The 22,203-nt window shown below is 60.2% G+C and overlaps 1 protein-coding gene across 1 annotated transcript in view; it reads left to right on the top strand.

The window, feature by feature from the left end:
* The window catches only part of PPP3CA (protein phosphatase 3 catalytic subunit alpha), a gene marked incomplete at both ends in the record, with an annotated part of 148,101 nt that overhangs the window by 110,193 nt on the left and 15,705 nt on the right, over positions 1-22,203 (top strand). The window contains 6 exons of the mRNA XM_084252451.1: positions 5,287-5,411; positions 9,618-9,729; positions 10,623-10,768; positions 14,556-14,695; positions 18,796-18,873; positions 20,162-20,256. Of these exons, the coding sequence (XP_084108577.1) occupies positions 5,287-5,411; positions 9,618-9,729; positions 10,623-10,768; positions 14,556-14,695; positions 18,796-18,873; positions 20,162-20,256 (696 nt within the window). The remainder of the gene's footprint in view (positions 1-5,286; positions 5,412-9,617; positions 9,730-10,622; positions 10,769-14,555; positions 14,696-18,795; positions 18,874-20,161; positions 20,257-22,203) is intronic.

The raw sequence follows: 22,203 nt of genomic DNA, 5'->3' as shown, positions 1-22,203 counted from the left end.
GGAAGCCTCCAGTGCGCGAGAGGCCAGATTTCATCACCTCCGTGTCGTTATTGTCCCGACTAACCCAGCAAAGTGAAAAGGAGTCAGCTGTGGTGGTGTTTATAGTAAATGAACGAGTAACAGTCACATTTCAGTGTTTCAGTCACGTCGTTAGATGTTCAGCCTGGGAAAGAAATCTCGAGTAGCTGTTGGAAGACAGCGAGGAAATCACAGATAAGAGAGAACGAGGTAGAACTAAGAACTAGACTTAATTCCTTTCTCAGAATGACTTTCTGGAAAATATTTTGTGTCTAAGTTGCTCATATTCTTCAGGATTGTTCAACTAAGACTCGGAAGTTCCGTTTCCAGAGACGCCTCCTAACAGGCTGAGCCGCCCTGTAGCCGTGTCGTCCATCCCCCGGCCGCGGCCGGGCCTTCAGGAGCACGCTGGCTGGCCCCGTCCCTCGCTGCGCAGACCTGACCTTGAAAGCCACGGAGAGACAAACCCTTTCCCAGTGTCCCCACCGCCTGAGGGTGCCCAGCCGGTGACTGCGTTAGAGTTCGATGCCATTAGCTCGCTTGCCTGGGGTTTTTCACCTGTGAAGACCCAAATAATGTTTTCGCTTGTCAACTTATGCGCAGTATCATAAAAGGTCTAAGAGATGACTCACTTTTTTCCCTATTTAGGAGATGTTTCTTAACTGGCTTTTCCAGAAGCCTAACATGAGTTAATTTTTTTCAAAAATCCATTGGGTGAAACACCTTACATGTCTTCAATTTACTGTGCACTGTCAGCTTTTACCACTTGGCTGTCACACAGCTGAGGAGCAGAGGGGGCTTGCCAGCGAGCTGTGCTGCAAAAAAGATGAGGCAACTGGAAATTCTTCATGGGCTGCCACTCACCGCAAGCCCTGTGACGTCACGGAGGCTGCTTGGACAGATTCCCACTCCCAGAGATGGATGCCGTGGGGTCTGGGGCTGGACCACCCGACTCCAGCCCTGCCAGATGCCGGCATCTGGCGGCGTCATGTGCATCGCAGGCGGGGAGAAGTGGAGCAGCGTCCGTGCGTGTTATTTATGGTGCGTGATTACAGGTGCTGAGGTCGTTTGTCCGGATCTGGCAAAACACGCAGGATGGGGCCTCCCCCGGTGGCGCAGTGGTTGAGCGCTGGGCTGCGAAGCTGCCTGCAGCCTCTGCAGCGCCGGCTCAATCCCCGGCCACCGGGCGAGGGTCCCTCCCACATGGCGCGCAGACCTCTCCTGCCGCCCGCTGCTCCCCTCAGCAGTGTGCTTCGGTCCTTCTGCCTGCTCTGCTCCCCGCTCTGGCTCTGGTGAATTCTCTCACCCTCCCGCGCTTCTGACTGTACCCAGTGCTTGTATAAATGAATGGTTAAATCTTTAAAAACAAACAAACAAAAAAAAACCACTCAGGATGCTTCTTGAACAGACAGGCCTGGCGGCCGCCTCCCACAACAACAGTCACCACACCTGCCCCAGTTGGGCTCTGTGCGCCTTGCATTGTTTCATTCCAGAACCAGCTGACAGGCGAGGGTCTCTTCTGCAGCCCCTACTAGGAGGCATCTGCGGCAGTGGGTGGCTGTCTTCCCCCAGCCTCATCAGTGGCCACTTATGGGCCAGGGCGGGCAAAACCCAGAGAGACACAGGAGTAGACTGAGGCTGTGCGGGGAGACTGGGCAAAGCACATTGGAGGAGTCATGCATCTGGGGTAGTAAAGTGACTCTGGGAGAGTGGATGGCACACGGGTAACTCGAGGCCACAGCCTTGACGGAGCTCCCCAGGAGGAATCAGGCCGCCTGCCCCAGGACATGTGACCCTGCCGCTCGCCGTTCCGCTTTGTAGTCAGTGATCTCAACCTCTGCGCCGCACTACCTCCCCGGGGTGAAATGCCACACCCCGGGAAAGGCCACTGGGCAGAACCGAAAGCTTTCTGTGGCCGTGTTGACTGAGCAGTTCAAAATAAGCTCTGTCAATGCAGGTTTGGAAGGTCCGAGGGGCAATGCAAAGGCCGAGGTCTCTCGCGCCTGGTCTGGGTGCGGTGATGATGTCCATCTTCAGGGTCTTGGGCAGTCCCTGGGGAGCCCATACTCAGGATCAGGATTTCAAAAGGTGAAGAGAGGCCTCGATCACTGTATTGATCTGTACGTGCAGGCCGTACCTTTGTTATCAAATTCACTCATGCTTGGCTAAAAGCCTGTCAACTTGAAGTGCTCACCGTGTTCTCTCGGTGGCTGGCGATGAGCGAGCAGGCGAACTGTCAGGTCACAGGTAGCGCCCAGGACCGCACTGCGCACCTGACAGGGGCATGGCGGGACTGAGTCCAGTGACACCGTGAGCGTGGCCATACACCCCGAATGCTGACGTTTGTAATTCCTCAGTGAGTTCATGAATTCTTCCGAGGTATGCTCTTGAGTGAGCGAGACGCCTGTGATTTTGTTTTCTTGGCTAGTGTGTTTTTCAGTTGATGATGGTTTCTAGATTTACGTGAATGATGTAATCAAACTCACTTCCACCTGAGTAATTGCCTGATTTCAGAAGATTTCCCTTTGTGCTAATGAACTGCTGGGCCTTGAGCCGCCACGGGCAGCAGCTGTGCCCTCGTGGGCCACTGCGTGTAACTTCCGGCAAAAGCTGCCAACTCTGAGATCTTTCCCTGCGAGGCTGTAGGTCTTGGAGAAGAAAATGCTGAGGTAGCTAGAACCTGGCAGGCTCACCAGCGAATTCAGAGGGTTGCTCCTACAATGGGTAGATGCTTCGCCGTGGAGCTCACGTTGTGGTGGTGAACGCAGCTGTTGGGGGGCGCGACGGGGCCCAAGTCGGGAGGCTGCCGGGAGGGCGGGGCTGTACGGGTGCCATCGCTGGGCTCAGTAACAGCTGTCATAAAGGAAAAGTCACGGCATCTTAGGTTAGAGTGACCTGGGGACACGTGTAAAGTTACCCCGCCTCATGCAGGTCTCCCAGGATGATGAAAGCCGGATGCGAGAGGCCGCCAGGGTCTTTACAGAAAGATGGGTTTTGAGCCAGGACTTCAAAGCGTGTAGACCACAGGGGAAATGCTGGTCTGTTGAACACCTATTTTTCACCTTACTTTCTTGTCTGATAGCACTTTATTTGCTTTAAACAACACCCCCTTTCTCCTGCGCCCCTAGTTTGTGAAACTCCTTAACTTGGCACATGTGGCTCACATCCCATGTGGGAGGAGCGGGGAGGCCTGTGCTCGCGTCGTGAGGCGCCGGCCTGTCCGTCCCTGGATGGGCGTCTGTCACGCTGGCAGGTCCAGGACGAGACGCCAGAGCTGCCTCGGGGCTTCCTGTGGGCCTGTGTTCACTGCAGCGCTCACACTGCGGTGGGGTCAGCCGCCTGCGGGCCCGCCCTGGCTCCTCGGCACTGCCCAAGCTCATGCCAGCAGGGGAGCCGGAAGCCTGGGCCGGCCGGCCGGCCTGGGAGCCCGCGGCGCTGAGCATGGTGCTGAGGGGGCGCCGGGCGGGGGGCAGCGGTGCTGGGAGCAGGCAGCTGCAATGTGCAGGGGTGCCCGCAAGAGCTCTGAGCGCCACTGTGAGCCGAGAGCACCGCTGGGGAGGAGCGAGGTGTCCACGTGTCAGGGACGGGGGCGGCGTCTGGTGACTGAGGGGGGCGGCAATGAGGGACGTGGCCTTGTCTTTCACTGCCCGGCGTCCTTGAGTGTCCTGATCATGTTCGGGGAAAAGGATGCCCGGAGCACACTCCATACAGGCTTCGGGGGTTGCCCTGTAACAGTAACAGCGTGGCTGGGGGCGGGGGTCATCCACGTGGACTTGGCGTTTGAGTAGCCGTGTGTCTGCGGTCGCGTGGGGCTCTGGGCTGGACGGTGCCCGCGGGGGCGGCCGTCTGAGCCTGGGCCGTGGCCTCCGAGCGTGCCGTCCCGCGGGCCGCTGCCCCTCAGACCTGGCTCGAGGCCGTCACGGAGCTTGGTCTCTGGGTTCCATCAGCCCCTTCCTGGCGACGTGGCTCTGGTCTGCAGGTCCCTGGAGGGCAGCTGCAGAAATCGCGGCCCCAGGGCCACAGCCACGCCCCAGTCGCTGCTTTGGCCTTTGTGTCGTTGCCCAGACAGTGAAGGGCGCCCAGCCCCGGCGCTCGGTGTTGCTGGGAGTTGAAATGAGCCCCGGGCGGGGCGGGGGCGGAGGGACGTGGGGGCCCACCCCCACCCGCTCAGCTCCTCAGTCCCCTTCTTTCTGGACCTTGACATTTTATTTAAAACCACTTTGAAAGGCCATTTTGATACAAATTTATCAAGTTCTTATCCGGTCCCAGGAAGCCTTCAAACAGGAACCCAGGGCCCAGCAGGGTCGAGGCCGGTCCCCCATCTCGGAGGGGAAACTCAGGCCCAGCGTTGCTAGTGACCTCCTCACCGGCAGGGAGCAGCAGCGTGGCCAGCGTGTGCCCCGGCCAGGCGGTCACTGCAAGGCCCGGCAGCCCCAGGCAGCGGCTCCGACGTTGGCCTCCGGGCCCCCCACGCCTGTACCCAGGGCAAGACGCAGGACAGCAGCCCCGGCAGCCAAGGGGGAGGGCCGGCGCCTGTGACCCACAGCAACCACAGCCCGGGGCTGACCGGGACGTGGGTCCCTCACACCAAGGGGAAGCGCTCCGGGGCACAGGCGCCGGCTCAGGCCTGGAGACAGGGCATTGATGTTGGTTCCTGGGTGCTCACTCACCGCGTGTGAGGCTCACCATGGTGCTGGTGGGCTTGCCCCGGCCTGTGCCATCTGCGCCCCCCTCTTGACCAGGACCTTGCTGCTGCCATAGTCTCGCATGGCCTGAGTCCGCCCCAGGGGCTGCGCTGTGCCAGGGCAGGACAGCTCCCTGCTGGGCAGGGACACGAGCATCGTGTTCTCTCCTCACGGGCGGCTGTAGAACCAACCCCTGCAGACACCAGCTGGCGGTGCCGGGCCTTCCCCTCCCCACTCCCGATTGTCCACTCCCAGAGCTGCGCCGGGGACACTGGCCTGCGAATGGACGCCTCTGCCATCGCTGTGCAGCGTTGCGCCAGAGTACCCGGCTGTGGGTCTGCCTGGCCACCATACTGCGCAGGCCTGAGCCGCGGTGCCGTCGGGTGTCACCTCCCAGCAGGTGCGCAGCAGCCTGGGCACGAGAGCCAGGTCTGAGCTTTGGAGCCCGTCTCACACTCCTGCTCTGCCAGAGGAGGCTTGCGCAGGCGCCCGCTGCCTCGCCCGGCTCTGCAGTCTGACTGTGCTGCTCACTCGCGGCCTCGCCACGATGTGGCCGTAATCCAAGCTTCCCTGTCTCTTTCAGTCTGCGGAGACATCCATGGGCAATTCTTCGACCTGATGAAGCTCTTTGAAGTGGGGGGGTCCCCTGCCAACACGCGCTACCTCTTCCTGGGGGACTACGTCGACAGAGGGTACTTCAGCATCGAAGTAAGTCCAGCGCGCGTGCGGGTTCCTCGAGGGAGGGCCGGCGGGTGTGGGTGGAGCAGGAGCCGTTACTGTGGCAGCCGGCCACGCTGAGCGCTGGGGCACGGCTCCTGGGACGCTCCATCGCCTGCTTTCCGGGGCTGCTCCGGGGCTTCTGACGCCTCAAGAGATGCCGAGGAAATGGCGAGGCGTGGGGTTTTGCCTTTTGTGCATTTCACACATTTGCCGCTTTGCGAAAATTACATATTTTTTTTTATATCAGAGAATTCTCTTCCTTGTGGAGAGAACTAATCAGACGTGGCGTAAGAATCAGGGACACGTGGTTGGGCCTTGTAGCCTGTGCGTCCTGCCTGTGTGAGCCTCTGTGTGCACGCGTGCGTGTGTACACTCACAGCTGCTGGTTGTGTCCTTGGGGACACCTGTCCTTGATGTGGGGTGAGCTGTCCAGCGTGTTAATTAAAGCCAAATCAGATGACCTCCGAGGCTAGGCTCCGCCCAGCCTGCCGTCAGCGTCTGCCTCGGGTAAGTGGAAATTCCAGCTTGGACCGAATTTCCTTGCATGTTGGGTGCCGAGGTCTGCCTGCCTTGCCCGGCATCACACTTAACCGTTTCTCCAGGAGCGACCTGCAAGGAGAGCAAGTTTTGAAAAAACAGGATGCGCAGCAGAGCCGCTGGCCCGTGTCCCCACACCCCATCCCGCTGTGAGGAGGGGGAGCTGTCTCCCCCCTGGGGCGACCCCTGGGAGGGGCGCGGCCGGTCAGCTGCATGGGCAGTAGCCGTGACAGGCCGCAGGGATCGCAGGGGCTGCTGGAGCGAAGACTCCAGGCGGTGCAGCTTCCTGTTGCTTCCCCGATGTTAAGGATACGTGCAGCCTCGTAAATGCCCCAAGAAGGAAGTTCCTGGTGATGCCCGAGGTCATCCTGCTGTGACGCCCAGGCGGGCCTCGGCGGAGGCGTGGTGGGGAGGGCCAGGCAAGCTCTGTGGGAGCCCCACCCGGCGAGGGGAGCCCAGGGCTCTGGTGCTTCTTCCCGCCAGAGGAGGGTGGGGAGGCCATGCTGGATTCCTTCTAAATAGACTCACTTTGCTTGAGGAGCCGTTGGCACAGGCGGGCGTCTCCAGCTCCCGCTCCGTGGGTGACACAGTTTCTTAATCCCTTCGGCCTCTTGCCGACATTAGCTTCTGATCCTCCGCCTCAAGCCACTTGGCATTCTCGAGGCTCTCCGTAACTCGAGTGTTTGTCGAGCTGTCTGTCTTGAGAAGGTTGAGCAGCAGCCATCAAATGATGCATCTCAGCCTCAGCTGCCGGAGGGCATGTGGACGCTCTGAGGTGCTTGGGCCAGAGGCCCCGCCTTCCAGACACTCTTCACTTACACCCCAAGAGTCTGGGGAGCAGCCTCTAGGCACGCCATGTGCCTGCAGAGGTGACGGAAATGCAGTGGCCTCGTGTGTGAAGATGGTCTGATTTGATAAGAATGTGACCTCTGAGGGGCTTGGGGATGACTCACTGATGCCGTCATATCTAAGACAGGTCTCCCTACTCAGGGAGCCCGCGTGGCCGTGTCGGGCCCGGGGGCTGACGTGTGTGATGGCCTCCCGCCCCGCCCGCCCCCCGGCACCTCGGTGCCTCCCCTTCCCGATGCACGGCCCAGGCCAGGGGGCCGCCGGCTATGTGGCTCACGGGGCCTGGAGTCCGCGCCCCCACCCTGTGTCCAGCCAGCGGTTCGGCGAGCCAACCACAAGGCCTCATGTGGGTCCTGCAGAGACTCTTACGCTACAGGTGTGTGTGCAGGCCCTCTCCCCCCATCTGAGGCCCGCGGCGTCAAAGCAGACACACTCTTGAACTGTTCGCTCTAGAAAAATCCTGAAGGCAGAGCCGGCCTCCAGCGTGTGCTGTCCCGGCTGACTGCGGGGCTCTGTCCCCCTCGGACCTGCCGCCCCGCCGCGTCCCAGGAGGGGCCCGAGTGCGGTTCTGACCTGGCCAGCTGGGTGCGCAGGTCCTGCCCGGGAGGCCCCGACACGGAGCTCACCTTGTGCAGCCCCCCTGCCTCTCCCGCATCCCCTCTTCTTGCCAGAGTAGGGGGCATCCCCACGAAGTTGGCCCAAATGAGTCCAGCAAGCTTTGAGTGGTGAAGGAAGACGTGATCATCTCGCTAGTTTCTACTGCTCCTTGTTGGTGGTGATTTCACAAGAAACGTTCCCTTTTTAAAGGAATATCGGGGTCTGGTCTGAAGGCCTCGGCGCCCAGTGTCTGTGAGGTAGCAAGGGGCAGCATATGTGTGCCCCGTGACTGCAAGCTGGGGGGCCTGGCAGGGAGCCCCCGGGCCCTCTCTGGTGGCTGTGGGGTCTGGTGCGGGGGGCTGGCGCCGGAAGGCTGGAGGCCGGCTGGTGAGCGGGTGCTGTCAGCGCGGGGCCTCCACGGGGCAGGACGCAGGCCGGTCGGAGACCCCTGGAGCAGCTGGCGGGCTCGGAGGCGCCGAGACACGAGCTCCGCTGTCAGGAGAAGCGTTACCGGCAGGGCTGGAGGGAGGGGCTGCGGCTGCCTTTGCGAAAGGGCCCCGACTGGACGGCAGAGGGGCGTCCGTGCCGAGGGCAGCTGGGTCTGGCCGGGTGTCCCGGGAGCGAGGGCCCGTGCAGTCACGTTCACACGTGGGAGATGACGGACCCGCATGTACTGTGTGGGCTTCACGCGGTCAGCACTTGCCTCGCTGCCCACCGTGTCGGTAGGTGCCTTCCCTGCGCGCTTTCAACGAGGAAACATGATTTTCCACAGCGCCGTTATACCCGTTCCCGCTCCACCTTAGACAAGCAAAGTGGATGAGCATTTGAGAGACATGTGCTCCTTTTATGTTGAGGTACGGCCTTCTACATTTTACAAAAAAACAGTCCGCTCGGCGGCATTAACAGCAGTTCATCTTCTCTGGAATGGGAGACAAGCTTGAGTCATACAGACCCTTTGGATTAAGCAGTGAAAGTGCCTCTGTAAAACCAGAGACGCGCAGAGACCCAGAGAGACACGCAGAGACCCCCTGAGTGCCCCCGCCCCTGGCGCTGGGGGGCTTTCACCTCCACAGGCCAGTGACCGCAGGCCAGGGGTCACCGGCAGGGGTCCGGCCAGCTCTTCAGAAGTAGTTACACCGCGCGTGACGTGAGCCCCAGCTCACAGCCATAGTCGGAAACCGCGACCAGAAAGCAAAAGTAACGGGCTGGTATCGTTTTGTGTCAGCCGCTTTCTGCTCCCGCCCGTCGTCATCACGTACTTGGAGCCCGGTCTTGCTTGACCAGACACACCAGTGCAGGCCAGTGCTGAGGGTCAGTATTTGCTCCCAAACTTGGACTGGATCTTCGGACGTCACTGTCTCCTCTGATCTGATCCACTGCCACGGGCCCTGCCGGGGACGAGTCTTCTTCAGACGGAAACGTCCTGTTGTCTGCTCTCAGGTCTTGGTGGGCAGGACCAGACTAACCTCAGCATGCTGGAGCTTCTGTTCCTCCTCAGCCTCCCTTTGCAGCGGAAGGGCTGCAGGGTGGGAAGCTGCTGGGTGTCAAAGGGGGGGGCCACGAAGCGGGGACGGGTGAGCGGGGCTGTCCAAAAGGCTGTGGTGCGGTGTCCCCAGACCGCCAGGCCCACATGGCCCTCAGCTGTACCAGCCGGAGCGTCCACAGGTGGGAGGTGTTTCTCCCACTCTTAGCAGCGTCTGCCTGAGTCTCCTTGACCCTCAACTTGATGACATTGAGCTTGTATCTTAACACCAACCCCAGAGCTTCGCACAGCAGAGGCACCGGGTTGCAGCCAGGTGCTGGGGAGAGAAGGCAGGGAGCTGGGAAGGCAGGGCCCCCCAGGTGCCTGAGCCCTCCGGGGCGGCTTCCTCTTGGGGCCCGCCTTGGCGAGTCGCTTCTCGTTCGCCCTTGTCTGTCACCTGGGAACGGGCGCGCCGTCGTGAAGACAACGCCTCATTTTATTTATCAGTCCCTTCTCTTCACACACGCACGGCGTCTGCCCTGGCTTTCGCTGTGCTCCCGCGGGCTCCTGCGCCCGTCTCGGGGTCAGTTCCGTGGCCGTGGGCCGGGGGCACTGCCCGCGTGGCGCTGAGGCCCAGCCTCCGGTGACGGCTGGTTCCGCGTCCCTTCTCGGCTGCCTGCCGTGCGAGCGCCGGCGATAGGGCGTCTCTGGAAACGTGCTTATCGTCCTGTTGTTTTTTTTCTCCACAGTGTGTGCTGTATTTGTGGGCCTTGAAAATCCTTTACCCCAAAACACTGTTCTTACTTCGCGGGAATCACGAGTGCAGACATCTAACGGAGTATTTCACATTTAAACAAGAATGTGAGTATCCGCCGCGCTTCTCCTCTGCGGGGCCCCACAGTGCGTGTGTCCGGACCCTGCGGCCGGGTGCGCGGATGCGAAAGCAGAGCCTGTAACATCACACATCACGTGCTACGGCGAACGCATCTGCCAAGCCCCGAAAGCTAGCTTTCCGTTTTGAATTCTGAAGTCTCTATTTGAATTAATATTTGCTATAACAGCATGAGAAATAAGTACATTTAAAAAATAAAGCGAGAACGCCAGTGTTGGGGTGAACAGTGCTGCCCCTCAACCTCAGGCCCCTGGAGAAGAGCAGAGCTCTCTGTTCTGGGGGCAGAGCCAGCCTCGGGCCTTTCTCTTCAGACCCCATAGATTTGCTGCCTTTTGTGGATTTTGCAAAATGCCATTTCCCTGAAACGTGCACGCTAGGCTTGAGGAGTGCTTGGCAGACGCGTCCCTTCCTCCTCAGCCTGCCCGCTGCCAGCTGACACTCGGTTTCCCTCTCCTGAGCCGGTGTTCACTGGGCAAGGCAGCTTCTCCAAGCTTTCGCTGAGGGGAGAGCAGGAAGCAGCGAGATGGGCAGGTCCAGCACACTGCTGCCAGCTCTTCTCGAGGGCCAGATGGGGGCCAGCCGCTCCATGGTGTGGGTGCCCGGCCGCCTGCGAGCTGTCCTGCAGGTCAGTAGCAGGGGCGTCAGCAACAGTCTTGGCCACGCTCAGAGCCAGTGTCATAAACGGTGCATGAGCAGATGTAGTGGCCGCTTGGAGGGCATTTGACGATCCTATTCATCACGCCTGGCGTCTGCGGCCTAGTTCCCTGCTCCTGATAGGCTCTGCCTAGAAACAGCCCCGAAGCCGTCCCGAGCAGCGCCCGCGGCGCAGGCTGAGAGGGGACACCTGTGTGTGTGTCCACAGGTAAGATCAAGTACTCGGAGCGCGTGTATGACGCCTGCATGGACGCCTTCGACTGTCTGCCCCTGGCCGCCCTGATGAACCAGCAGTTCCTGTGCGTGCATGGCGGCCTGTCCCCCGAGATCAACACCCTGGACGACATCCGGAAAGTAAGTCCCGCTGCCCCCGGTGGGCACTGCCACCGCCGGCTCTGCCCCCCACGCCCCTCCTGAATGAAAATGAGCAGTGGGCGCGATCGCCGCTTTGCGCCCGGGCTCCGTGTGGGAAGGCAAAGCTTTGGGCTTGGACCCTTGTCGGCTCCAGAACCTCAGCTTGGTCTTTCCCAAGACAAGCCCCCGAGCGCGCGACTGCTGAGAGACACCCGTCTTCGCGTTTCTTGCTGGCGGTTCCCAGCGCCCGCTGGGGATTCAGGGCCTCCCGTGGATAGAAACGTTGCTTTGCTTTTGGAAAATATCACAAGTCGACCTTTAAAACGTATTCATATGATCGTCTTTTTAAAAAAATCATTTGTTACAGCTTAAAGCTTTCAAGTAACAATTTAGCATTTGCTTTTTTAAGAAGGATTTTTCTCCTCAATTTAACATTGACTATTGCTGCTGTTCTAGGCAGCAAAAAGATGAGCCCCGCTGAATGTGGAAGTGTCTTTTCATCAGCGAATGTACTAATAGAGGATAGTTTCATGTCGTGGGAGACACGGTCTTTTGTTTCTGGGGCTGTGCTCTAACTGGATAATTGCAGCAACACAAAAGGATAAGACAAAGAATGATCAGAAATGTAATCTTTTCCTTAGTGCGAAATTCCTCAAAGGGAGCAAGCAGTGTTGTTTACTTACGTTATTTTAAAATAATATCCGTTGGAATCATCTCGAGGTTTGTGAGTCTGTTCACATCACGGTGGAGCACGTTACACGACGGGGAGATGCTGTTCCACCGAGCCTTCTACCCAGGAAGTCCAAATTCTTGTGATTCTGAGAGAATGACGAGGAGCTGCACACTGTTAGGGCAGACGCGCCCTCTTTGCTTCTAGAGACATCAGAAAAGATGTTGGCGCTTATCCCCAAGGAGGAAAGAGAGGTGGATAGAATCTGACCTTCAGTTCCCAGTCCTGTGTGTACGTCCAGGGAGAACGCACGGCTCACGCTCTTCTACACTGTGCTCGAGTTATAAGCATCTGGGTGTGCTGGGTTTTGTCCCGCAGCACAGGGCGTCTAGCCTCTGTCCTGACGCCTGCTGCGTCGTAGAAGTTGGCATCAGAGAGGCCGCGCCCTGCCCCGTGGCCTCGTGCCCTTCACCGCCCCCGTGTGCACATGCTCCAGGATCACCAACAATCCCGGGGCCTTTACTCAGAGGACCCCTGGGTGCCCCTTGGGTAAGCAGTTTTTCTGGTTCCCCAGAATTTCACAGCTTCATCGCTGAACCTGAAATCCATTTGATGGACATTTACAAATCCCGTCCATTCCCTTAAAACACTGAATTAGGAAACCATGTTTCCCCTTGTGCTCCGTAGAGCAGGACATCAAATATCTGATCTCGTCATGTGTCCCTTGTAATAAATCAGTGGCCGATGACCCTCCTGGCAGCAGGCGTGGGCGGCGGGGCGTCCTAGGATGGAGGGGCTCTCTGGCAGGGGCCTGCAGAGAGGGCTCACTCTCAGGGGTGACTCAAGGTTTCGCCGGGTTTCACGGGCTTGGCTGGGAGGTGGGCAGCGCACCAGTCATGCTCGTAAGAACAGGGTCAGTGCAGAATCCATTCCACACAGCGTTTTCGCTCTCCGCACAGAACGGATGTGCAGCGTTCTGTACTGCGCGAGGTGATGAGGTAGGAGAGGGCGCAGGCTGTCGTGCAGCCGCCATGTGAGTGCCTGTGGCCTCTCCCACGGGACCAGGAGCCACGTGTCTGCCTCTCACGCTGGTGTTTCCCGGACACTTGCCTGTGCTCATGGCACTGCAGGGAAGGGACGCTTCATTTAGCCATGAGCCTCACTAGGCCTCTGGACCTCGACTCCTGGTTTTCTTGCACAAGTCCCCAGCTGTTGTTTTTTAAGTCTACACTCCGGGAAGTAAAACATTCAAGCCCCACGTTAGCACAGTAGTAGCATCAGGCCAAGCGTTCCAGGAGCAGCATCCTGCCTTCCTGTCAGAAGGGAAACGCAGGAGCTGTAGTTAACATCAAGTGAACACGGGCCCGACTCTGTGTGGCCCCTTCTCCGAGACCCTGCTGCGCACCTCCCTCTGCCCTGGCCTCGGAGCCTTGTCGCCGCTCTGCCTGCAGCGCCCTGTGGGGCAGGACACCGGCTTTCGCTGGGGCTCGGGTCCTGGGTCAGTCACGCCTGCCGGACTGTAGCTGATTAGGCCTGTGATCTGATGGGCTTGGACTAGCAACGAAACATCTTACGGTAAACTAAGTAGGTCTTCCAGACGCCGCTCACTGCCCCGGGACATCCTCCCTGGCGCCCCGACGTGGTGGTCCGTGTCCGGCAGGCCCGCCGGCCCCACGTGCTCGGGAGTGCCTCCGCCATGCAGCGATCAGAAATGCACCGTGGTTACCTGAATTGTGCCGTTGTTCATTCTTACCGTGGACGGTGTTAGCTTTTAGACGGCTGTTTATAATTTTTCCAGAAGAAATTCTGTATCCTGGTCGCCTTACAGTGTTCATCTGGGGATTTACATTAATCAAAGAGTCCTCCCTCCTCCGCTGCTTCACCCTTAGTAATTAGTTCTTGTTTCTCTGTATTTTTATGGGGAGGCATTATTTTGCCGGGATGAATTATTCCAAAGGCATCCATCATTTCTGCCTCTTACACAAGTCTGTGTCTGCAGTGAACATTTCGTGGACAGCGCGATGGCGGAGAGAGAGGGTCTTTCTTGCCGGAGTCTCTCGTTGGGTGTTGAAGATGTGCAATGCCGCCTCATTCTTTTTAGACACTAATGAAAAAACCGGTGGTAGCGGAGCCACTGTGGGCATCACCTTTCATGTCCCAAGGGGAATCGACAAGTCGGCCAGCCTTCTGGATTCACCTGCCTCTGTGGGCTTTTCCTCAAAGTGTTGACTGTTCGGAACACCAGTTCTGAATGGGTTTCCGTCGCTGCTTTGCGCTTGCTTTCAGGAGGCTCTGTACTGGCTGTTAGCTTTCCCGAAGAGCCTTGAATTGTAGTTTAATTGTAGTTCATTCAGAATAAACTAAAAGAAAATGACGGCATCATAACCTCGTTGGTGAAAGGCCCCTCTCAATGGGCTCCTGTCGTCTCAGGGCACCCGTGGGAATGGAGCCGTGGGCTGGTGACCGAGCGCGGCTGGGGCGCGGGTCTCGTGCGAGAGCTTCGGCACCGCGCGCAGCTTGAGTGTGCGCCCTGCTCGCCTCCTCGGGTTGCCCCCCAGACACTCTGCAGCGGGCGCCCCCTCTCACCAGAAGCCCTGGCTGTCCCCAGTGAGTGACTACCCAGAATGTCATGGAGCAGCTGCTGCTCTTAAAATACAAGCCGCCTGCTCTCCCCATCGTGGTTCTTACGTAACCCTTGTCAGAAGTTTCCCCTCCGACCCCCACGCCACAGGCGGCCGTGGGTCTCTCCCCGAGGTAAAGTGAGTGCTGCTGTTCCAGAAGTGGGGCTGGGCAGGGAGGGTCACGGCACTGAAACACTTGGGGGGGGCAAGTGCGAGAGAGCGGAGGCGGGGCGGCGCTGGGGAGAGCGGGACGATGGGCCCTGGAGGGAGTGACCGGAGGTCCTGGTGACTCAGCTGCAGGACACTGGGAGGGCAGGGGGGAGGGGCGGGGAGGCAGGAGGAGCGGGCAGATCCGAAGGGGGGGAGGCAGGAGGGGGCGGCGAGGCCCCACACTCACTCTGTGGGGCGCGCGGGAGCCTGCTGCAGGTTCTGGCTGTTTCCTTCCGAAGTCCCAGTGGCGCGAGGTTAGGGCTCGCTCTGTCTTCTGTCTCCCCAGTTAGACCGGTTCAAGGAGCCGCCCGCCTACGGGCCCATGTGCGACATCCTGTGGTCCGACCCCCTGGAGGACTTCGGCAACGAGAAGACTCAGGAGCACTTCACGCACAACACGGTCCGGGGCTGTTCCTACTTCTACAGGTGAGGGCGGCGTCCCGTGGGACCCCGCGGCCAGGCGCCCACCGTGGGCTCCCAGCCCGTCCGTCCAGTCTGAAATCCCAACCACCCCAGGCTGCCCGTGTGACGTCGCCTGTGCACAGCCCCTGACCCTGGCTTCGAGTTGCAGGACGGCCTGCTCTGCATGCCGGAGTCAGGACAGGTGCAGACAGCTGAGCTTGACATAGTCCTATCCCGAACTTACCTGCTGTCGGGTGTCTTCCTGGGGTGTGGACACGGGGTGTTCACGTCAGGCTCCGCTGGGTAATCAGGGATCGTGCATCTTTGCACTTCTGTTCCCAACAAAAATATCGATAATGACTTCATTGCTCTCATTGAGATTCTTAATCAACAGTGATCTTCAGTCACGACAGACCGAGCACCTGGACCCACAGCCGTAGCCTCTGTCCGATGCGGGCGGCCTGGGTCACGGTTTGTCCAGGATGCGAAGGTGACCCCACCTTCTAGGGCTGTCCCGATTCTCTTGTCTTCCCTCAGTCTGTCTTGACGTGTGTGGCGGCGCCCTCTGCGCGCCGTCGTGGAGCTGCCGGAGGGACACCAGGGGCAGCAGCGCGGGTGGACAGGCTGGTACGGTCGCCTTTTGAGTTACGGGCAGCAGTTTTGGCCCGTGAGACCGCGTTGTGTTTGACGTGTTTGCATCAAGTTTGCGTGTCTCAGCGCCACGCCGCCCAGTCCGTGAGCTAATGCACTGTCTGGGCCAGGATTGACATAAAACAGTCAGAAAATGGGCCGGGACAAACATGGCGGCCAGCTGTGGAGGACGGGCCGTGCGACGAGGGGCCGGGTGGCCCCCGCCTGACCCCAGGGCTGCAGTCAGTGCTGTGTCCCAGCCGGAGCTCCGCTCCCGGAGACCCGAGCCAGGCCAGTGTCAGAGTGAGGATTGGTGGGGAGCAGAGCACACCGAAGCCGCGTCCCGTTGCCATGGCGCCCGCGGCTGCGCCCAGAGCCCGTGTCCTCGGATGAGTCAGGCGCTTCTGTGCCGGGATCGCCGGCTTCAAAGGCGACGCCTGGCACGGTTCTGAGCGGCGAGGTTTGCAGAACGTCTCACAGTCGTTTTCAAAGTGTGTTTGAAGCTGCAGATTGCAGCTCGCTCAGATCACCCCGGCCTCCTGCTCACGGGCCTCCAGTCTCTGTTCTCCTCACGCCTGCTCAGCAGCTCCTGCCGCAGCTGCGTTCACACACCCTCCCCCGCCTCCCCCCCCACACCCACCACCCCTCTCCTCGCGGCAGGGCCTGCCTCTCGGACATTTGTTTCTTACCCCTCCCCGGACCGCCGTGTACCGCCTTAGCGTCCCCGTAAGCTCGCTGCGGCCTCCGGCCCGGCCTGTGCCTGCCCGTCACCCCTCCCCTTCCAGGCTGAGTCCTCTTTGTCCCCTGCGGCGTCTGGAGCCATACGACCTACTCCCCCTGAGGCTCCTCTCGCCTGCACAGGCTGCCCCCTGCCCCGTGCCCCACCGCAGCTCCCCCGTTCTGCTCACAGTGCGTCCTCTGACATGCAGACAGCAGCTGTCTCTGCGTGTTCTCCTTGCCCTGACGTCGCCGTCGATCGTCCGTTGTGTCTGACTGGCCCTTTGTCGGCGAGTTACCAGCACCGGGGCCCTGCTGTCCCCTGCCCTGGGCTCCCCACCTTCCCCCCCGAGGCCGCTGGACTCGTCCAACTTCCCGCCTCCATTCTTCTGTGCTGTCCTGGGCACCCTCACACCCGCCCGCCCGCGCTGGGGCTGCTGCGTCACCTGGATGGGCCAGGGCTCTCGTGGGGAGTGCTGACAGGAGAGCCGGCCCCCTCCAAGCAGAGCTCTGGGGAGGCTCACGGTGGCAAGGCTGCTCCTCACGGAGGTGTGAGCGCAGGAAGCAACACCCTGGGGTGCTGGAGAGATGGCGCCGTGTGGCGGGCCTCAGAAGCAGAGCCGAACTCGCCAGGTGGGCAGGACTCCTGCTGAGGGCTGGACGCCGCCGTGAGCCCTGCTGCACCCACTGGGCCTGGGCAGCAGAGGCAGGAGCTGACCATGGTCCTCTCCATGCACACGTTCCGGGGGCGGAGGCTGAGATGGAGCCTGCCGCGCGGGGCGGGGCGGGGGCGCTGCCTGAGGCCGAGGACGGGGCACGGCCCTCTCCTTGGCAAGCCTGTGGAGAGGCAGGGAAGCATAGAAAGTGTTTTAATAATGCCCAGGGCCCTGTCACACGACAGCCTGAAATCTGTGAGATTTGATTCAGCCTCTAATATGCAGTTCAGTGCAGCAAGAAACAAAACTGGGATGGACAGGAGCCAGCAGTAGCCAGTTGCTGGGCTTTCAACCGCTGTGCTGACTGTTCTGCTCCCTGACCTTTATTCGTCTTCAGCCTGAGCCCCTCCCGGGTGCCTCCCGGCCCCTCTCCTTTCTACTAATTCCTTTAAAATCTAACGCCAGCAGCAACCAAGGCGGTGGCAGGACCAGACCGGGCCCAGGCTCGCACGCGCCCTCCCACAGTGACGGGCGTCGGGAGCGGCCCTCTCTGGGCTGGCGCACCGTCCCATCTCCGGCCTGGGACGCATGCACATAGTGTTGTCTGCGTTTGTACAAACGGGGCGACGGACGCTCACCGTGTCTGATCGATTTTCCCGTTTACACAGGAAATGGGCCTCAGAGCCAGGCCTCAGGGTCCCCAAGATCCCACGGAAATCCCCACGTCCTCCCTACTCAGCGAGATGCCGTCTCTCCTGCCTGAGGAGCAGTCCTGTCCCAGTGGGGGGACGTAGTGTCAGCCCACATGCCAGCTCCTCAGCGAGCGCCCGGAACCCGAGCACCCTCGCCCCGGCTCTCGCCAGCTCCGGGGCCGGCCTGGACTTGTCCGGGCGCCCCTGATGGATGCGAGGAGACAGGAAAGACTTAACACGAGTGGGTGTTTTCCAGGAAGATTTCCTCTCCCGCGTCCTGTCCAGCTTTCTGTCACTGCGATTTGCTGCCCGCAGGTCACACGCACCCCCAGGTGGTGACCGCAGAGGCCAGCGCGCCCGAGGGGCAGAGCGCTCTCTGCCCGGCCTCTCGGGGCCGCGGAATCTGCTTTCCTGCCTTCCTACGAACCTTGCTGTTGAACCTTCCTGCTTGAGCACTTTGCGGTTTGTTGGAGTTAAACCACAGAAACCATTAAAAGGCACAGAAATGGAGCTGTTATTTCCTCACTGTTATTAAAGATTTGCCCCAGGCAGCCGCTCGCCAGTCATAGGAATCCAAGTGCTATTCGCCTGTTTTCCAAACTTATTTAGAAATCTTAATGTTTAGATAATAGAGATGAAAAATTTTAGAAATTAGGAACATTATCATTAATGTAGATGCGCCTGCCCGTTCAAGATCAGACATGTACTTCATGGGGAAATTTACTTTAGGCGCCAGCGGGCATCAGACCCAGCGTGGAGAAAGTACCCTGGTGCTGTGCTGTCCTAAGACGCTGTGAGCCGTTCCTGAAGAAAAAGGAAATTGAAAAGCGCAGCCAGGTCATTTCCAAAGGGCAGAAAAGTGACTCGCGTGGGCAGACGGCCTCTGCTCGCCGAGTGTCCGCATGAGGCCTTGGCCAGGACAGGGATGCGCCCGAGCGGGGACAGAGCTCGGTGCCACCGTGAGGGTGCCCAGCAGCGGCTCACCCCCCAAGCAGGCCCTGCTCCTCGGAGGCCGGCGTCTGCACGGCCAGGGGACTTTGGTCCACACACGATCTGGAGAGGCTTCCACGCAGCTGCTCCTCAAGTAGAGCAGGGTCTCAGAGCCGGTCCACCTGGGTGGTGTCCACTCCCCAGGTGGACACTCCTGTCATCAGGCACGTGACTGTTCACCAGACGTTGGGACGGGGGCTTTCCCTCGCCCCTAGAATGTTCCGGAACACACATGTGCACATGTGGAGACATAGGGTCTGCATTTGCTCCCTGGCCCCCGTCTGTGAAGGCGGCTGTGCCAGTGGGTGCGTCTGCTGCTGGGGACTCTGCCTTGGGCCCAGAGGCTTTGGGAGGGCGGGGGGCCGTGCTGGTCTGGCTGTGAGGAGGATGCGCTGGCTCCGTGGTTCCGTAACACACGCTTCTCTCTCTGTCCCCACAGTTACCCGGCCGTGTGTGAGTTCCTACAGCACAATAACCTGTTGTCTATACTCCGAGCCCACGAAGCGCAGGACGCGGGGTAAGCACTGGGGCTGGGAGTGCCAGCCAGGCTCTCACCCCCCACCCCCTCGGTCGGGCGGTGAGGCTGAAGGACACAAACAGGCGTGTCAGTGATGACGAAATCCTGTTCCAAGTGACGAATGTGTAACGTGACTTTGCAATGAGGGCTGGTTTTCTGTGGCACTAACTCCACATCAAACCTGCATTAGGAAGAAACAGGCCTAAAACTATAGCATTTCAAGCCCGAGACACTGTCCTTTCAGGAGGTGTCACCGGAAGCCCTTGTTTGCCTTCAGATGCATCAACTCGTCCCACCGTGTTCTGCATTTCCCGAGAGGGAGGGCTGCGTGCTGTGACGGGCCTCAGGCTGGCCATGGGGGCCGCGTCAGCCCGTGAGCCCCTGTGTGTGCTCCTGAGCCCAGCAGAGCTGGGCTTCGTCCAAACGGGGCTTTCCCAAGCATGGCCCTCAGGTCCGAGCTGACCCCGCAGCCTGTGCCGCATAAGGCATGCTTAGTTTGCCAGAAATAACTGACACAAATTGCCCGGGGAATGATAGACTGTTGTTCTGCACCTTGTAGTAATGCTTCTAAGTCATCTTCCTGAAACCTATCAAACCGAAGTCATGAAATTTATTTTCACCTTGCTGGAAAGAGCCCAGGTTTTGTGTGTTTTTTTTATTTCTTGAGGACCAAGTCCTGTTTTTGTCTCGGTGGGAGAAAAGTTCCTAGGTTTTTGGTTGGTTTCCAAAGTTCTTGCGGATAAGCTCATTCCTGATTGACTAGATACTCTCCTGCCGAGACAGTAATCTGTGACCTGCAGACACCAGCCTCGATTGGCAATAAATAAAGCCCTAAAATAGAAACACTGTCAACTTGTAAAATCAATCACTTATTAGCCGGGTAGTCTTGAACACCAAAGGAGTAAGTCTAGGAAGTGCGTATGGGCAGCCATGAGAGAAGCTGCAGGTCAGGAGGGTCGCCAGCCGGGCTAGTCGTGGGCGGGCTGGGCACATGGCTCGGGTTACTCAGTCTGGCAAATGCCAGCAACTCCCGAGACTTGGCAGGACCAGAACACCTGTGTGTGCAGGTGCCTGCGCCCTCTGTGCCAGGCGCGCAGACACGGGGAAGGGTTCACCATCCTCCCGGCCCACGGGGCTTGGAGTGGTCCGGACACTGAGAGTGTGTGTCCTCTGTCACCCTGGCTGCACGGACGGGAGCGTGCACAGACCGGAGAGGAGCTCGCTGAACGCGACGTGGTTGGGCCCCGTCCTCCCCACGGGCCCGGCTCACCTTCTGCTGTTGCTGCAGGTACCGCATGTACAGGAAGAGCCAGACCACGGGCTTCCCGTCGCTCATCACCATTTTCTCAGCGCCGAACTACTTAGACGTGTACAATAACAAAGGTGAGTGCGCCACCCGGGACAGCTGCGGGGAGTTGGGAGCCGTTGCGATTCGGTTTGCTTTGAGGGGAGCGTTGGCCACCGTCGCCCCCCTTGCTTTCCCTCCTGCTCCGCCGATGCGGATTCTGAGATTGTCTTGCAAGTGGCAGATCAGCCCACAGGAGGGGCCCAGCCCGGTCCCTGGTACCTGTTCTCGGGAGAGTCGAAGCGGACAGGGCGACAGCTAGTGCCGTGACGGGCCCAGGCTTTCTAAAGAAATTATAGTGGAAAGTAACCCAAAATCATGCTCCCTGAATCATGCTCCTTACAAAGGATGTGGATTTAAATAAAAATGCTGTCACTGTGCAGATAAAGGGTAGAGAAAAACACCAGAGAAGCTGTAGCTTGAATTCTAATGCAGACCGTGTCTGCCGAGCCCCGCGCGGCGCCATCACAGCTTTTCTTTTATTTTTGCACACAAGAGCTGGGGTGCAGGCCATAGTCGGAGGGGGGTGAGAGGACTCACCAGAGACAGCGTGGGGAGCAGAACAGGCAGAGTGACTGAAATCCACTGCTGAGAGGACCAGTGGGCGAGACAGGAGGGTCTGCTGCGCCATGTGGGTTGCTCCCTGACCGGGGATGGACTCAGGCCGCAGCAGTGGCAGCGCTGAGCCTACCCCCAGGCCGCCAGGCAGCCTCTCGCCCCGAGCAAGCACCGGCTGCCTTCTTCACACGGGGCCGCGTCTCTGTGGTCAGCGCCTCTCCTGGGGAGCGACCGTGGGGTGGTGAGGGACTGGGCCCCGTCCCACCCACCGGAGCCCCACCCGGGGTGCCTGGGACGAGGGGCCGCAGACTGACTCGGGGAGGGGAGGGCACGTGAGGGCCTCTCGGGGGGCCCGGGCCTTGACTCAGAGGCTGTGTGAGCAGGTGCAGGTGGCGGCTGGTGACAGGATGAGGCAGCCCATGGCTGGGGCTGCTGTGCTGAGGGCCGCTTGCCTGGCTGTGGCTGTTTGAGAGTAAAGGAGTCAGGCAGAGAATGAAGCGGCGTGATGGGCGCCCCCGGTCAGCTGGGTCGGGAGGCCTGGGCGGCCTTGGCCCTTGGCCAGTCGGTGACCCACCCTGGGGTGGGAGTTACTGTCTTGGGGTAACAAATGTCAGACGGGGATGTGAGGCGGCAGATGCAGGCCGAAGCGCCCAGATGGGCCGTCAGCACGAGGAGGACGCGCGGGGCCCCCCCCCCCCCCCCCCGAGCAGACCCTTTGGCTTTGGAAGACAGGACCCGGGGGCTCCGGGGCTGGAACCTGCGTCTCCCTGCGACTGTTGTTGAGACTCGCGCGGCCGCGGCGACCGCGGCAGAATGGAAGAACGAGGAGACGGGCTGGCGCTGGCTTTCCGCAGCCAGGAGCGGCCGTGCCATCGTCAGCTCCCTGCTGGGATGTGTCTGGTTTTGCGCCCGTGCTCCTGGCCTGTCCCTCAGCTCTCCAGGCTGCCTGGGGACCGCCCCAGGCCGTGGGGTCCCGCTCACCCCCGCCCCGCCCTGCCTGTGGCTTTAAGGACCTTGCAGAGCTCGTGGGTGAGACGCGCCGCAGCACAGCCCTGCCTGCGACAGCCGCGCCTGCTGACGTGCGGGCGCGTGGTGACATCTCCGTGGAGCGAGGGAAGTGTCTCCTGTGAATAATGGACGACGCGCCTCGGAAGCCGCTCGGTGCATTATTAAGCTGTTCTCATCGGGATGGCGTGGCGTGGGCTCAGGCCGGGCAGGAGAACAGCCCCCCGCTGCCCGGCCGGGGTCTCCCGCCCCTTTCGGACCTGCCTCTGCTGCCCTGGGCGCGCCCTTGCCTGCCGCTGGCCCTGCTGCCCACGGCCCCCCTCCGGCCTCCGTGCACACCTGCGCAGCGAGTGTGCCTGGGCCTGCCCTCACGTGTTCCTGTGGGCGCTCCGGGCCTCCGCGTGGCCGAGGCCCAACCTGGC

The sequence above is a fragment of the Talpa europaea genome (assembly GCF_964194135.1).
Source record: "Talpa europaea genome assembly, chromosome: 13".
Lineage (NCBI taxonomy): Eukaryota > Metazoa > Chordata > Mammalia > Eulipotyphla > Talpidae > Talpa > Talpa europaea.
This window is presented reverse-complemented; position numbering and strand designations above follow the sequence as displayed.